Raw genomic sequence first — 17,507 nt, forward strand, 5'->3', positions numbered from 1 at the left:
ACGGAGTGAAGAGGCAGCCCTCTGAGGTGGCGGTAGGTCCTTTGGAGGGCCTCAACTGGGTGTGAATGAGGGGACAGTCCCAGTTCGGGTGATGTGAAAGCCCGCTGTATCTTGTACCGCTGCTGCGGTTGACTGAGGGATGACACAGAGAAGGACACTGACCTCCCCGGCACCGTTCTGATGTCATGACGGATGGTGCGGAGGGCCAGATTCTCACTCTGTCCTTTGAGGCCAAGCTGCTGCACTGCTTGGGGGAGGAGCATGGTGCGCTCTGACCCGTCATCGAGGATGGCGTAGGTCTCCATCTTCTTGCCCCCGTGATGAAGGAGCACCTTCACCATCTTCAGCAGCACACAACTACCTCTCCGTGCTGGGTCGAGGTAGTAGGTGGATGGCTGGCTGGGTGAAGACAGTGTCGCAGTCTCCGGCCTGCTTTGTGCATTCACCTCATGCAGTACCTCGAGGTGCAGGCGATTGCACTTCGGGCACCGTGCCTTGAGGTAGCACTGAGCTGCTTGATGGTCGCGTCCACACCTCCAGCACTTCTTCCCGGTCTTGATCCACTGGAGCCTTGGTTCCAGTGACATACTCTTGAACGCAGTGCACTGGTTGAAGTAGTGCTCCGTGCTGTTGCAGAAGGGGCAGTACTTCTTTGGAGGCTCCACCTTGGCGGGTGTACGTGGAGCTGACTTTGATGGCTGCTGAGCTGACTTGGCTGGGGGGTCTACCAGCAGGACCGTGGTGGAGCGTGTGGCTGCCGGCTGCTTGCCTCTGGTGCTCCGCTGCCGCTCTGCTTGGCTCGCTGTTGCCTTTGGCGGGTCGTTGGTCTCGTCCAGCTGCACACCAACCTCGTGCTGTAACCATGCGGCGAAGTCCAGGAGTGTGGGGACAGGCACACGGTCTGGGTCGATGTACCGCCTGAAGGCAGTACGCAGCTCATGAGGCAGCTTGGGCAGCAACCGAGACACATGCGAACCACACCGTAGCTCAAGCTGTTCCTGGGTCCCCATCTTATCCAGCATCCCCACCAAGGACTGCACCTTCAGGGCGAAGTTCCTGAAGCCTCTCTGGTCACCGCTCCTGACAGGGGGCTCAGCCAGGACCTGGTTGATCTGCCTGAGTGCCAGTTTGCGGGGCTGCCCAAAGAGCTTCGTGAGGGCTGCCATCGTATCACTGTAGGGATAGCTGCTGTGGCAGTAAGCATCCGCTACCAGGACAGCATCCTCTAGCTTCAGGTGGTCCAGCAGGATCTGATATTTGAAGCGCTCTGTCGCGTCGGGTGGTAGGACGTTGTCGAGCGCCAGCTGCATCCTGTTGAACTGCCGTGGGTCATCCTCGGTGAACGCTGGGATTCGCATCTTGGGCCCGCGGTAGGTCAGCTCCTGAGGGGGAAGAGATGTCAGTCGCTGTGGGACAGGTGACAGCCTGTGATGATCTGGTGCCACTGCCCTCTGACCGGCCGACACCGGTGATGACGTCCGCTGTCTCTGAGCAGACGAAGGGCGCCGTGGGCTGAATGGCGCTGAGTACTGTGGGGTGGCAGGAAAGGGTGAGGACGACGTGAATGAGTGACCCCGTGGCAGATTCATGCTCCTCAGGTGCTCTGTCAGCTCTGCCATCAGTGGTGTTGGCAGATGGGGAGCTCCTCCGTGTGGCGGTGTGGACGGCGCTGCCTCAGCTCCTGCGATGTGTGGCCGAGGTAGAGGTGACGACTGCTCTGCCACCGGGGCGCGGTGATGTCCACTGGTTGAGTCAGCAGGGCTGTATGTTCTGTCATGCTGCAGTGGTGATGATAAGACTGCTGGGGGGGTTCCAGGCGTGACGGCTGGAACCTGGATGTCCCTCGCTGGAGTGCGTGGAGGTGATGCATAGTGCTGTTGCAACAGGTACTGCACATCCCGCTGCAGCTGCCGATTGTCCTCCCGTATCTGCTGAAGGGCGAGGAGGATAGCTGCTGACGTGTCCAGGGGAGTCTGCCCAGCAGGGGGAGTGTGTGATGGCTCCCGGGGCCTGCTGTCTCCCACATGGGAAGAATCATCCTGGGTGTGTGCGCCGTCCTGTGGCAGCCGTCGCTGAGCCTGGGTCACCACGTAGTCATCCAGGTGCCTGGGGTGGTGGTGCTCACGGCGAGGACGGGCACTGCCATCATGAGTGGACATCCTGACTGTGTAGAATGCTGTATCCGGCTCGAAGGACCATATAAAAATGGGTGTCCGGTGATGGACAGGGTAAAGGACTATATAAGAGGGACACTGGATCAGGTATACAGCGAGCTACCCAGGCTGTCCGGTTAGAACAGGAATTAATGGATGTCCACTCACGAGAAACCGTGTAAACCGTGGTTTTACTAGAAAACAGAATAAAATACAAATACAACAAGACATGAGCAATAATATACACACAAGCAATAATGTAAATAATAACAATGATATAAATACAAATACACATTGCATTAAATATATATTAACGCAAATGAATAATAACTATATACAATGTAATACAAATGTAAAACACACAAATGAATACTATATAAGTAAAACAATGTAAAGCCCAATGAATGCTATTTACACCCCATAATAAATAACACAACACACTAGATACTGACTATATACACGATATGTACACAATATGTACAATGTGTACAACGTACACGGAGGATGAGGATAGCTGCCTACAGCAGCTATCATTACCAAGGTGCGTGGTGCAACTGCTTACAGCGAGTCACACCCGCATGAAGACACAGAGTGTGTCGGCTGAATGAAGGGGAGCATGGCTCCTTTAAGCGCTGCCCCGCGCTGTATTGCGCATAGAAGGTTAGAATATGTGGCGCGGTTATGAACTGTACATACCACCACTACACTCCCAACATGGCAATAGCTAATAATGAAATGTGCTCCCGTAACAAACCGTGGTCGAGAAAACAAGCGCTATCATTACATGGCTACTGAACAGAACAGAACAAACACGTAAGAAAATAGACAGACACAGGATGAGAGAATAAGAGAAGAAATACTCGCTAGCCTTACCGCCACATGTAACAGTTACAGATAACGAGTACACACATAACACAGTAGCTATGCAACAATAAACAACTTACATTCAAGGACGCACGGAATGCTCACACGGCACAAATGATGGACGTTGGATCCTGACACATCCGCGATAGAAAGACAGAAAGCAAGAAAGAAATGAAATCGAGAAAGAAAGAGAGAAACGGATCCAAATATTCACTGATGAGAAGCAGGTGTTGCATGGAGTCCCCGTCTGATGTGTGCTGTGTTTTCTTCGATGTTTGTGCGCATCTTATATAGTCCACGCAGCACAGTGTGATGGACAGTGGCGCCAGGGTGTCTGAAGTTGGCATGTTGTAACATGCCCTGACAACTAACGAGTTGGGAGCCACTATGTCTGACAAGGGTGCCTGTTTACTACTTTTAAAGGTCAAAATAATTAAGACCTGGCACCGCAATTCTGAACAATCAGTCACAACCATGTCGCACAGGCTACACAGACAAAATGCCATAGAAAAGATACACATTAAGCCGAAGCGATTCAGATTGTAAATGGCACAAATCCCAGCTGTCAAATTATCCATGATTCACATGCACTATTGCTGACACTCTAGAGATGTAGGACAAAGTTGATGCTAAACCAAAAGTCTAGCCAACACAACAAACTCACTGAATTAATCAGTGGTTATTTCAACACTGACTAAGAATGAATAGTGATCATTTGTGTCAACAATGATGGTTCCTCAAATGCCATTATTTATATTTATCTCAGGTGAAAAGACTGAACCGATAAACAAGAATGATGCCTATGATCAAATTGATTACCTGTTGTCATTGTAACAACAACATTCAATCGTGTTATTTTTGTTTTTCCATACAAATGTAAAGGTTTGTATTGTCATAGCCTGTCAGTATTTCCCAGTATAATATTAAATCAAGTAAAAATAATCAGGCTGCCACACATTTGGAAAAGGCAATGCTGAGAATTAATGTAAAATATCATTGGTTTTTTTTCTTCTTCCGTTAAATTCTCAGTAATATAGCTTTTAACAATATCAACCTCGTTCATTGGTTAGTGAATATTTCAATGGATTTGAAAACTCTTTCTGAGCACACTGTCTCTGTAGCCATCAATGCTTTAACCATGTCTGTCCTGAAAATAAGACCAGGTTTCTCAATCATTAAATAACCTGTAAAGGCACTGACTTATCAGTGAGACTAATGCTCCTGTAAATGCATATGCAATGTGTAAACAGTGCTAACTTGTTCTCAGTTTAGGCTCTAAAAGAACATCCCTCCTGTTATGTAAATCACAACCATATTTAATGCCAAAATGTGGTTTTGTAATGGCATGAAAATGGCCCAGTGAGTGGTAAACCAATGTCAACAACTATTGAAACACTCCCTTTGATAAGAAAAATGCTTTCATACTGCTTCTTTGTAATTTCACTCTTCTTTTGCATTATTAGTGAACTCAGGAAGATGGGTATTGTGTTAGCAGGCCATCAGAAGAAAATCCTCTCAAGCATTCAGTGCCTGCATGTACAGCATCAGCAGTATCAGCAGCAGGGAACCCACGTGCAGGTGTAAAGTCTCGACTCCGGTTAAGGCCCAGCTCCTCATTCCTAGCTCTATCCTCAGACAGATGTGTCTTCCTGCCCACCACTCCAGCCAGCCACTCCACTATCAGCACTGAGATCACCAATGCACACCGGCCTGCCTTTTCTGATTTGTGGTTCGGGTCAGGGCAACACATCCAGGCATCTGGGCAGTGTTGAAGATGGAGCAGTGTCACAGCGTGAAAGTGATAAAATTGCTCTGTGATTTTAAGGAAGCACTGGGATTCCTCATTGTAGTATACACTTATTCTGAACAAGACCTTCAATGAGAAGAAAAGAGGACCACATGTTGTAAAAAAAAAAACTTGTTTTTGTAGTAATGTAGTGGTCTGTTGACTTGCTGCTTTTAGTGTTGATGTAGGTGGTGTTTGTGTACCACAGGTGGATGGACTTCTGCTATATGGTCATATGTGAATTTATTTATGGTAGGGTAATAGTATTTTCCAGCAGATGACAGACACCTTGGAGCACTGGCCATACACATAGAGACCTGGGATATTACTCCATATGCCATGCAGACTGTTGTCATGTGAGTGAAGTGCAGTGTTCCTATTCAATTGGCCTGTCAGAGGCCAAGGACAAGGAAAAGATAAGAACCAAATGGATACTTGAAAACCATAAAAATCTGACCAGTGAGGAAATGTATATCACCCGTTTCCAATGATTTTCTTCTTTTTTTTAATGAACGGATATTAAGAGGCATTTCTTTCATTGACGCTCACTTGGATGTGTCTTGCTATTTCATGTAGTGTTAATATCATATTAATAGGACGTGCTGTTTGTTCCCCTTCTCACTCTTTAGAGTATCATCATGCAGTATTTTAGTCGCTGAAGCACAGAAATATTTGTTGTGAACAAACTGATTGTTCAGTCCCTGTGTCATGTTTCTCAAAATGCCATGTACATAATACCATTTACTTATTAAAAATAAACATGTCTGTGTCCAGGAACTTCAGAATAGACCTGTTCCAACCAGGGGTCTGGTATCACACTCAAATTATAGTTCTGTTAAGGTGAAAGGATGGGGAAAGCTTAAATTGTACAGTATTGTTTAATGTGTGTTTTGTACAGTCATGCCTTTGTGTCTCAAGTATTTAATTGGTCAGACAAGGATTTGTCATTTTAATGCTTTGATGCTAGCTTCAGACAGAACACAATTGTGCAGTGAATGTAATGGATGTATTAGCTTTATTGCAAGTCTGGAAAGCTAAACAATTTCTCAGGATTTTTTTTTCTCATGTACATTTTTCAAGAAGACAGTAAAGCTCAATATCTGGAAGAAAAACCAAAACATCATCTTCACACCCTTCAGAATTATTGTCATTCTTCAAAATGACTGAACCCCATCAAAAATGATTACACAGAATAATTAAAATTTTCCACTCAATGAGTAGTACAATTTTGTTTCCTCTAACAAAATTTCCTCATTAGAACCATTTTATTTAATAATAGTATCTTCTCTAAAATATATACTATGTGCCAAAATTATTGTATTTATTTATATTTTAAATAAATGCAAACAAATTTTCTTTTTTGGACATCTTACATTTTCTCACTTGTTCTTTTGCAAAGTTTCAGTCCCCAGAAACTTTGTTGTTACCTTTAATGATACCATTTCCCTGGGTTAAAATTATAAGGCTGCACACATCTAAAACCCTTTTGTCATCCATCACCACGGGAAAAACCAAAGAACCTTTCAACACAAAAGAGAGTGTAGGGCATTGTTGCCTGACAAAAATCAGGTTTAAAAAATGCATAATCATTTAAATACCATTAAGCATAATTATAATCCATATGAAAAAGTTTTACATATGTAAAACAGTTGGAAAATTGCCAGGAACTGTACCCATGAGCACATGGTAGCCCCACACTGTGAGGTGGATGGTGAAGGTAGAAAAAAAAAAAGATTGCAGTTTTAGAATTGAACAGATTAATTAATTCTTCTGTTTGTTTAAACAGTTAAAACTGTTAAATGACACAAAAAAACAAGCTGTTTGAAAGAAAGAATCTCACAAAATGCAGCACCTGAACATCACCAAGCATCATTAGAACTAAAATTGACATCATGCGTTGTGATTAGATGATACCAAAAGCCAACTATTGGACATACAGCATCAGCATTTTTGATGACATTCAGGGAAAAGCACCTGATACCTGTTGTAAAATATGGACATGGATTATTGATGTTGCTTGTGACTGGTGGTCCAGGGGTTCTCATGAAGATCATCGTAAATTCTGTTAGATGGCAGGATATTTTAGAACAAAACCTGTTTCCCTCTGCCAGGATCTTCAGATTTTGCCATAGATAGAGTTTTTACCAGTGGTGGCTCAGTGGCTAAGGCTCTGGGTTACTGATCTGAAGGTCATGGTTTCAAGCCCCAGCATTGACAAGCTACTACTGTTGGGCCCTTGAGCAAGGCCTTTAACCCTCCCTGCTCCAGGAGCACTGTGTCGTGTAACCCCTTGTTGTACATCGCTCTGGATAAGAACATCTGATAAATGCCTGTAATGTAATGTAACAAGAAATGATTCAAGATACATGAAATCAGTGTTCTTCAACAGCCATCTCAGTCTCTGAATTTGGTCCCTACTGAAAATCTGCAGAGGGATGCTGATATGCACAAAGCTTAGAAACTAAATGCGCTTAAAAAGTTCTTCATGGAGGAGTTGGCCAAGATAGCTTTATAAGTTTCTCCAACCTTGTTAGGTACAGGAAGAGGTTTATTGCTCACATTCTCCCTTGATCAGGCATCATAAGGTATAAGGATGCTGATAATTTTGAATTTGAACTTAGTGTTTAAAAAACAAACAACAACAACCTGCTTAAAAAATTATTTTGTGTTTGGAAAAGAAATAAACACAAAGGGTGTTACTTTTATAGATTTTAACTAATTTTCATGAAGGGTACCAATAATTCTGGAAGGCACTGTATTCAAATTATATTTGAATTGTTCCCTTTGCTTTACATCTTAATGGTCCTTTTATACATGATCATAAATGAACCGATGATTCATTTTTGCTTTTCTAATATGAAGAGTAAAAAATAAAAAATAACTAGATAGAACTCGACGCCAACGGCGTCGATGGGGATGCCTCTGCCCGGTAGACTACACGCCTTATTAAGTTGTGATTTGGGGATGGACATTTGACCTGGGCGGCACGGTGGTGTAGTGGTTAGCGCTGTCTCCTCACACCAAGAAGTGTCCGGGTTCGAGCCCCGTGGCCGGTGAGGGCCTTTCTGTGCGGAGTTTGCATGTTCTCCCCATGTCCGCATGGGTTTCCTCCGGGTGCTCTGGTTTCCCCCACAGTCCAAAGACATGCAGGTTAGGTTAACTGGTGACTCTAAATTGACCGTAGGTGTGAATGTGAGTGTGAATGGTTGTCTGTGTCTATGTGTCGGCCCTGTGATGACCTGGCGACTTGTCCAGGGTGTACCCTGCCTTTCGCCCGTAGTCAGCTGGGATAGGCTCCAGCTTGCCTGCGACCCTGTAGAACAGGATAAAGCAGCTAGAGATAATGAGATGAGATGAGATGAGATGAGATGAGATGAGATGAGATGAGATGAGATGAGACATTTGACCTCACGGTAATCGTGACCTGGTGAAATTACTTGTATCAGCCTTGGAGACATTGTGTTCACAAGGTTTTCGGACAGACATTTGACCTCACAGTGACCTTGACCTTAGACCTTTTGATCTCAAAATCTAATCAGTTTATCTTTGTCCCCAAATGCACAAATGGTGAAAGTTTGGTGAAATTCCTTTTATCTGCCTTGGGGATATTGTGTTCACAAGGTTTGCGGACAGACATTTGACCTCACAGTGACCTTGACCTTAGACCTTTTGATCTCAAAATCTAATCAGTTCATGTTTGTCCCAAAGCACACAAATGGTGAAAGTTTGGTGAAATTCCTTTCATTAGCCTTTGAGATATCGCGTTCACAAGGTTTCGGGATGGACGCACGCACAGACAACCCGAAAACATAATGCCTCCTGCACCTTACGGTGGCGGAGGCATAAAAATAAAACTGAATTGTAACTGCAGTTACATGTCCCACAAAGCTTTTGGTAGTAAAATCCAAAATAAGTGGATTTGTTTGAGAAAAGCTGGCTAAAAATTAAAGACCTAGTTACCTGGTTCCTCTATGATACTATGGAAAGATATTTGTTTAGTGGAAGAATAATAACTAAAAGGCAGACATTTCTGTTTATTTATTCATTTCCTTAAGAAAGGCAGACAGAGTGTCTGTATACTTATTGTGTTTGCTGTTCAGCAGTATGTAGTGAACAAAGAAGTCCCATCCGAGTGCCTGGCACATCTGTGCCATTACATACTGATATAACGTGAGTCTTCCTTACTCGCCAAATTACGGGGCATAATGTGCCGATTCAGATTTGCTGCTCAAGCAGAAAAAGCAATGCTGAATAATTCAACTGGGAGTTGCAAAAAAGTTTTTTTTTTTTTTAATTCTGGTCTTTCCAGAGTTTTAATAGGCTAAATTGTGCAGAGTGGATTTCAGACTGCTGCAAATCCCAATGATCAAAAGCGTTTCGTCAGTAATTTAATTTGAGAGCAAGGGGTAATTGTCAAAATGCAAGCAGACACATACACCTGACATGAAATACCAACAGTGAATACAATTAAGTCGTAATGTTACTCTTTTAATTATTTTTATTTCTTAACACATAATTAGCTGCTCTTTTATTCATTTTCAGTTGTAAGTTGGACATTTTTTTATATACAGCACAGTATCCTGTGCTTCCGTCCTCCTCTTCCTTTGGCGGGAAAATTCAGAAAGGCAGTGAGGCGAACAGCTGGCTGTGCTAACAGCTGGCGACGAAAGCTGGTTGTCCCAGCAACTTGCTACCAGGCTATATGGGCCCAAAGAAGATCCCCACTGTTGAGGAAGTAGATGACATAAAAAAGTCACTCGACTTCATAACGGAAGAAGTTTCTGCTGTCAGGCTGCAGCAGAAGAGCATATTGGACTTGGTGGAAGAGGTGAAAACGCTGCGGATCCAGAATGCAGAGAAGGATAAGCGGATCGCCGACCTGGAAAGCCGAGTGGCCAACCTGGAGCAATACTCCAGAATGAACGACGTTGTTGTCACCGGGCTCCAAGTTAAACCTCGGTCATATGCTCGGGAGGTGACCACTATCAGCAGGGAGGAGCCCGGGGAGCTGGATGTGAGCTCCACAGAGCAGGAGGTAGCTGCTTTCCTGCAGTCCAGGGGAATTCACCTGGACTGCGATAACATCGAGGCTTGCCACCCGCTACCAAGGAGGAACACCAGAGGCAAACAGACCACCATCATGAGATTCATCAGCTGGAAACATAAAGCTACACTACTGAAACAAGGAAGGAAACTGAAAGGGACAAACGTCTACATCAACGAGCACCTGACAAAACGCAATGCTGACATCGCCAGAAAAGCATGACATCTGAAGAAGGAAAATAAAATTCAGTCCACATGGATCACCAACTGCAAAGTATTCATTAAGCTGAACGGGACACCGGAGGAGGCGAGAGTTCTGGTCATACAAAACATCGAGGACTTGGACAAATACCAGTGATGCTATCGGGACTGTATCGTAATCAATACCGACGTGACACTAAATCCAGCCATGACACACATCGAAATAACTGCATCCATTACCCGGAACACTACTCGGCTTGTTGATTATGAAAACCTGGAACTGAAACCACATGAATTCACTGACCATAAACTACTGGATACAGAAAATGACATAGACCCAGACAATAACTTTTTTTCAACCATTAATGACAATTGCCACTATTACACAGAGGAACAGTACAATCAGTCCACTAAGGCTGTGGGAAAATTATCAATAATACACTTCAACAGAAGAAGCATGTACGCTAACTTCAAACACATCAAGAAATACTTAAGTCAGTTTACTCATCCATTCAGCATAATTGCCATATTGGAGACCTGGATTGACCTGGAGAAAGGAGTGGATTTTGAACGGGCTGGATATGAATTTAATTATATAAACAGGAAAAATAAAGGTGGTGGAGGAGTGGCGGTGTATGTGGACTGTAATTTGAATTATAAGTTAATAGATGGCATGACAACAGTGATTGATAACTTATTAGAATGTTTAACAATCGAAATTAATATTGAAAAAAGTAGAAATGTATTAATTAGCTGTATATATAGAGTGCCAGAAACTAGTATAGAGGCATTTAAGGACTGGGTAGAAAAGACATTTACAGTAGATAATAAAAAGTTATCTTCATTTGTGGGGATACAAATATTGATCTGTTGAACCCTAATAAGCACAGTATGACTGAGGAATTTATTAATACCATGTACAGTACGAGTCTCCACCCAAAAATTACCAGACCCACCAGAATTACTGACCATAGTGCTACCTTAATAGACAATATATTTACCAATGATATAGATAATAACATAAGTGGAATATTAAAAAATGATATTAGTGATCATCTACCAGTTTTTACAATTTATGACTGTAATCATAAGAGAAATGTGACAGACCATAAACTTAAGTATAGAAGAGTTAGGACTGAGAAAGCCATGTTTGCATTAAATAATGATTTATTAATACAAGACTGGGAATCAATTTATATAGAGAATAGCATTAATAGAGCATATGATAACTTTTTAAGTATATTCAAATTATTATATGATAAAAATTGCCCATTGAAGCAATATAGTACAAAACAAAACTATAATGACCAACCTTGGATTACTAAGGGATTACAAAATGCCTGTAAGAAGAAAAACACTCTATATAGAGAATTTATTAAATTAAGAACCAAAGAGGCATAAAATAAATATAAAAGATATAAAAACAAGTTAACAAGTATCATAAGGAGATGTAGGAAGGATTATTATGGTAAATTAATATATAATAACAAAAATAATATTAAAGGAATATGGAATATATTAAATAGTATTATTAAAGATGGTTCTGGACAAATACATTATCCTAAATACTTTAATGACAAAGGTATCAAAAATTATAACATGGATGTAGTTGCTAATAGTTTTAATAATTTTTTTGTTAATGTTGTACCAAGATTAGCTCAAAATATCTCTGATCCAGTAACAAATGATGATTGTATAGATAATATTATAAAGAGGAATTCTTGTTCTATGTTTCTTACACCAGTAGATGAGAAGGAAATTATTGATATAGTTAATAAATGTAGTAATAAAATATCCACAGATTGTAATGATCTTGATATGAAACTAGTAAAAACTATTATTGGGGGGATTTCTAAACCATTAACATACATCTGTAACTTGTAATTGCAAACCGGTACATTTCCAAGCAATATGAAAATAGCAAAAGTAATTCCATTGTATAAATCTGGGGACAAACACAACTTCACAAATTACAGACCTGTTTCTTTACTTCCTCAATTCTCCAAAATTCTTGAAAAACTATTCAATAACAGATTAGATAAATTCATTGAAAAATACAAACTACTCAGTGATAGTCAATATGGATTTAGACCAAATAGATCAACAGAGATGGCACTAATGGAATCAATTGAAGAAATCAGTAACTCTACAAATGATAAGAAACATGTTGCTGGGATATTTATTGATCTTCAAAAAGCTTTTGATACTATTAATCATGATATATTAATTAATAAGATGGAACAATATGGAATAAGGGGAGTTGTATTAAATTGGATAAAAAGTTATTTGAGCAACAGGATTCAATTTGTGAAGTTGGGTGACTCTGTCTCAACTTGTTTGAATATTGATTGTGGTGTCCCTCAGGGGTCAGTATTGGGTCCTAAACTGTTTATTCTTTATATAAATGATATGTGCAATGTCTCTTGTCTCGTCTCGTCTTCTTCCGCTTATCCGGGACCGGGTCGCGGAGGCAGCAGTCTAAGCATGGAAGCCCAAACTTCCCTTTCCCCAGACACCTCGGCCAGCTCCTCGGGAAGAACACCGAGGCGTTCCCAGGCCAGCCGAGAGACATAGTCCCTCCAGCGTGTCCTGGGTCTTCCCCGGGGCCTCCTCCCTGGGGGACATGCCTGGAACACCTCCCCAGGGAGGCATCCAGGAGGCATCCGAAAAAGATGCCCGAGCCACCTCAGCTGGTTCCTCTCGATGTGGAGGAGCAGCGGCTCTACTCCGAGCTCCTCCCGAGTGACTGTGCTTCTCACCCTATCTCTAAGGGAGCGCCTAGCCACCCTGCGAAGGAAACTCATTTCAGCCGCTTGTATCCACGATCTTGTTCTTTCTGTCATTACCCAAAGCTCATGACCATAGGTGAGAGTCGGAACGTAGATCGACCGGTAAATTGAGAGCTTCGCCTTTTGGCTCAGCTCCTTCTTCACCACGACGGACCGGTAAAGCGACCGCATCACTGCGGAGGCTGCACCGATCCGCCTGTCGATCTCACGCTCCATCCTTCCCTCACTCATGAACAAGATCCCCAGATACTTAAACTCCTCCACTTGAGGCAGGACTTCTCCACCAACCTGGAGAGGGCAAGCCACCCTTTTCTGGTCGAGAACCATGGCCTCGGACTTGGAGGTGCTGATTCTCATCCCAGCCGCTTCACACTCGACTGCAAACCGCCCCAGTGCATGCTGAAGGTCCTGGTTTGAAGAAGCCAACAGGACAACATCATCCACAAAAAGCAGAGATGAAATCCTGTGGTTCCCAAACAGGATTCCTTCCAGCCCCTGGCTGCGCCTAGAAATTCTGTCCATAAAAATTATGAACAGAACCGGTGACAAAGGGCAGCCCTGCCGGAGTCCAACATGCACTGGGAACAGGTCTGACTTACTGCCGGCAATGCGAACCAGACTCCTGCTCTGTTCGTACAGGGACCGGACAGCCCTTAGCAAAGAGCCCCGAACCCCATACTCCCGAAGCACCCCCCACAGAATACCACGGGGGACACAGTCGAATGCCTTCTCCAGATCCACAAAGCACATGTGGACTGGTTGGGCAAACTCCCATGAACCCTCGAGCACCCTATGAAGGGTATAGAGCTGGTCCAGTGTTCCGCGACCAGGACGAAAACCGCATTGTTCCTCCTGGATCCGAGGTTCGACTATTGGTCGAATTCTCCTCTCCAGTACCCTGGAGTAAACTTTCCCAGCAATAATTACAGATCCACAGGACAAAGAACAGGAGAAACAACATATACAACACGCACTGAAGGCATGTCAATATCCACAATGGGCAATATCAAAAGGGGCGGAACAGGTTAAGAACAACAAAACACAGAAGAAAGAGAAAAAACAAACCAACAAACAAGAACACAGGGGAGTAGTGACATTACCATACATTAGGGGAATAACTGAACGCATTCAAAGAGCAATGAGGAAACACAACATTAACACACCTGTCAAACCATACACAACACTCCGTCAGATCCTGGTTCATCCCAAAGACAGAATACATCCGGACAACAGATGCAACACCATATATGAGATTCCATGTCAATTATGCAATAAAACTTACATTGGGGAGACAGGAAGGAGTTTCAACACAAGAAAAAATGAACATAAGAAAGAGTGCGAAAAGGAGACAGCTACAAGACAAACCCGAACAATAAAAGAAAAGGCACAACAGGAAAATTATAAGTCAGCTATAACAGATCACTGTAAAAGGGAAAATCATATTATGGACTGGGGGAATGCCAGAGTCATCCGCACAGAAGATAACAAACATCAGCGCTGGATCAGGGAGGCCATGGAGATCCGTAAGCGAAGCCCGAGGACCATCAACCGGGATGAGGGAGCATACATGCTCTCCCACACCTGGAGTGCCATCTTGCAGGGGACAAACAGACAGTAGAAGGCGTGACCGACCTGTCAATCCAGACAGGAAGGCCACGCCTTCAGAAACATCAGCTGATAAAAGATGCGTCACCAATTAACATCCGGTGACACTCTGAGGAAGACGACAGCCGTACGTCGAAACATGTCAGGTAAACAAACCCAAAAAAACTAGATGTCTGATAAAAAAGAAAAAAAAACTAACTAAAATAGGGCTTTATTGCCACACTTTTCAGTGAACAACCCAATAGACAGACAGCCACACACATTCAGCGTCTAGTTCGGGGATCAGCTCCTCTGCTCTCGCTCTCCCTCCTTAAGTAGGGCGCGGTCACTGGGAAGACACACAAACAGGTTAATTGCTCTCAGGTGTAGTGATTCTGCCACTTACCTTCCCTGACTCTGCCCTCCTGTCACAGACCGGTGCTTGACCACGCCCCCGCTGCCACATACCCCCACCGCCCGACTCAGGCCGGGCGGCCGTCCGGCCTGCAGCCGACTCCCCCCCCCCTTGACGGGAGAGGAAGTCCGCCACGACCATCTGTGCCCCCGGCCTGTGGACCACCTTGAAATTGAAGGGTTGGAGTGCCAGATACCAATGGGTGATCTGCGCGTTGGCATCCTTCATGCGGTGGAGCCACTGGAGGGCGCGTGGTCCGAACAGAGGGTGAAAGGGAGACCCAGCAGGTAGTACCGGAGGGCGAGGACCGCCCACTTGATGGCCAGACACTCTTTCTCTATGGTGCTGTAGCGCCCCTTACGCACTGACAGCTTCCTGCTGATGTACAGGACGGGGCGTTCCTCCCCCTCCACCTCCTGGGACAGAACAGCCCCCAGCCCTCTGTCCGACACGTTGGTCTGCAATATAAAGGGGAGAGAAAAGTCAGGGGAGTGTAAAAGTGGCCCCCCACACAGTGTAGCCTTTACCTCAGAAAAAGCCTGCTGGCATTGCTCTGTCCACTGTACCGGATCTGGTGCCCCCTTTTTAGTGAGATCAGTCAGCGGGCTGGTGACATCCGAATAATTAGGTATAAACCTACGATAATAGCCAGCCAGCCCCAGGAACTGTCTCACCCCCTTTTTGGTCTTGGGCCTTGGGCAGGCCGCAATTGCTGCGGTCTTGTTAATTTGGGGACGCACCTGCCCATTGCCCAAGTGGAAGCCCAGATACCGTACTTCCACCCGCCCAATCGCACACTTCTTTGGGTTGGCTGTGAGCCCCGCTCGCCTCAGCGACCTAAGGACGGCCCTCAGATGTTCGAGGTGCCGCTGCCAGTCATTACTATAGATGATGATGTCATCTAAATAAGCGGCCGCATAAGTGGCGTGAGGGCGGAGGACTCTGTCCATCAGCCGCTGAAACGTGGCGGGCGCCCCACACAGCCCAAACGGAAGGGTGACAAATTGGTGTAAACCAAACGGTGTGGAAAAGGCCGTTTTTTCTCAGGATAGTGGAGTCAAGGGGATCTGCCAATATCCCTTCGTCAAATCCAGTGTCGAATAAAAGCGAGCCGTGCCTAGTTGATCGAGCAACACAACAATACGAGGCATTGGGTACGCGTCAAATTTAGACACCGCGTTGACTTTTCTATAGTCCACACAGAACCGGACCGACCCGTCGGCCTTGGGCACCAAGACCACCGGGCTGCTCCAGTCACTGTGGGACTCCTCGACGATGCCCATTTCGAGCATGGTCTCGAGTTCTTCCCGAACCACCTTTTTTTTGTGTTCGGGTAGCCTGTAAGGGCGGCTACGCACCACTACCTCCGGGGGCGTCTCTATGTGGTGCTCTATGAGGTTAGTGTGACCGGGCAGGGGCGAGAACACATCCGAAAACTCGGTCTGCAACTGGGCGACTTCCGTGAGTTGGGTCGGGGAGAGGTGGTCTCCACAGGGGACCGGAGAGGTACGTGATGCCAATGCCCCTTTTTGAACCTCCGGCCCCAGCTCCGCCTTCTCCGGATCCACCGACACCAACGCCACGGGGACCTCCTCGTTCCAGAGTTTAAGCAGATTGAGGTGGTAGATCTGTAGCGCCCCACCCCTGTCTGTTTGCCTCACCTCATAGTCGACGTCCCCGACTTGTCGTGTGACCTCAAAGGGTCCTTGCCACTTGGCGATCAATTTGGAGCTCGATGTGGGCAACAGTACGAGTACTTTATCTCCCGGTGCGAACTCTCTAAGGCGCGTACCCTTGTTGTACAGGCGGGCTTGCCATTCTTGGGCCTGCCGCAAATTCTCCTGGGTTAGGTGGGTGAGCGTGGGGAGTTTTGCGCGCAGGTCCATAACGTATTGAATTTTGTTTTTGCTTTGTGAAGGTCCCTCCTCCCAATTTTCCCGCAGCACGTCTAGAATGCCGTGCGGCTTACGCCCATATAATAATTCGAACGGGGAGAACCCCGTGGAGGCTTGGGGGACCTCTCGCAACGAAAACAGCAAGGGCTCGAGCCACTGATCCCAATTACGTGTGTCCTCACTTACGAATTTTTTAACGATATTCTTGAGGGTGCGATTGAACCGTTCCACTAAACCGTCTGTTTCTGGGTGATACACGCTGGTGCGGATCGGCTTAATTCCCAATAACCCATACAGTTTGCATAGTGTTCGTGACATAAACGTGGTGCCTTGATCAGTCAGAATCTCTTTTGGGATTCCAACTCGGGAGATAACGCGGAAGCGCGCCTCTGCAATACTGTGTGCTGAGATATTGCGCAGAGGCACTGCTTCCGGGTATTGCGTTGCATAGTCCACCAGAACTAATATAAAGTGGTACCCTCGTGCTGACCGATCTAATGGCCCGACGAGATCCATCCCAATTCTTTCAAACAGGGTCTCGATTAATGGAAGAGGGCGCAAAGGCACTTTTGGAATGGCTGCTGGATTTACTAACTGGCATTCACGGCACGCCGTACACCACCTACGAACGTCGCCGCGAATCCCTGGCCAATAGAATCGGGCCATTATTCGGGCTAGTGTCTTATCCTGTCCTAGGTGTCCAGCCATGGGATTAAAGTGAGCCGCCTGGAATACCAATTCCCAGCGGCTCTTTGGAATTAAAAGCTGCATGACTCG

General features: G+C 45.2%; 1 protein-coding gene across 1 annotated transcript in view; it reads left to right on the plus strand.

Moving 5' to 3' along the window:
• Window positions 1-4,754, plus strand: part of ek1 (eph-like kinase 1) — a 206,055-nt gene extending 201,301 nt beyond the window's left edge. The window contains exon 17 of the mRNA XM_060900022.1: window positions 4,481-4,754. Within this exon, the coding sequence (XP_060756005.1) occupies window positions 4,481-4,601 (121 nt within the window). The 3' untranslated portion in view covers window positions 4,602-4,754. The remainder of the gene's footprint in view (window positions 1-4,480) is intronic.
• The last annotated feature ends 12,753 nt before the right edge of the window (window positions 4,755-17,507 follow it).

Source organism: Neoarius graeffei, chromosome 19, assembly GCF_027579695.1.
Source record: "Neoarius graeffei isolate fNeoGra1 chromosome 19, fNeoGra1.pri, whole genome shotgun sequence".
Taxonomy (NCBI): Eukaryota; Metazoa; Chordata; class Actinopteri; order Siluriformes; family Ariidae; genus Neoarius; species Neoarius graeffei.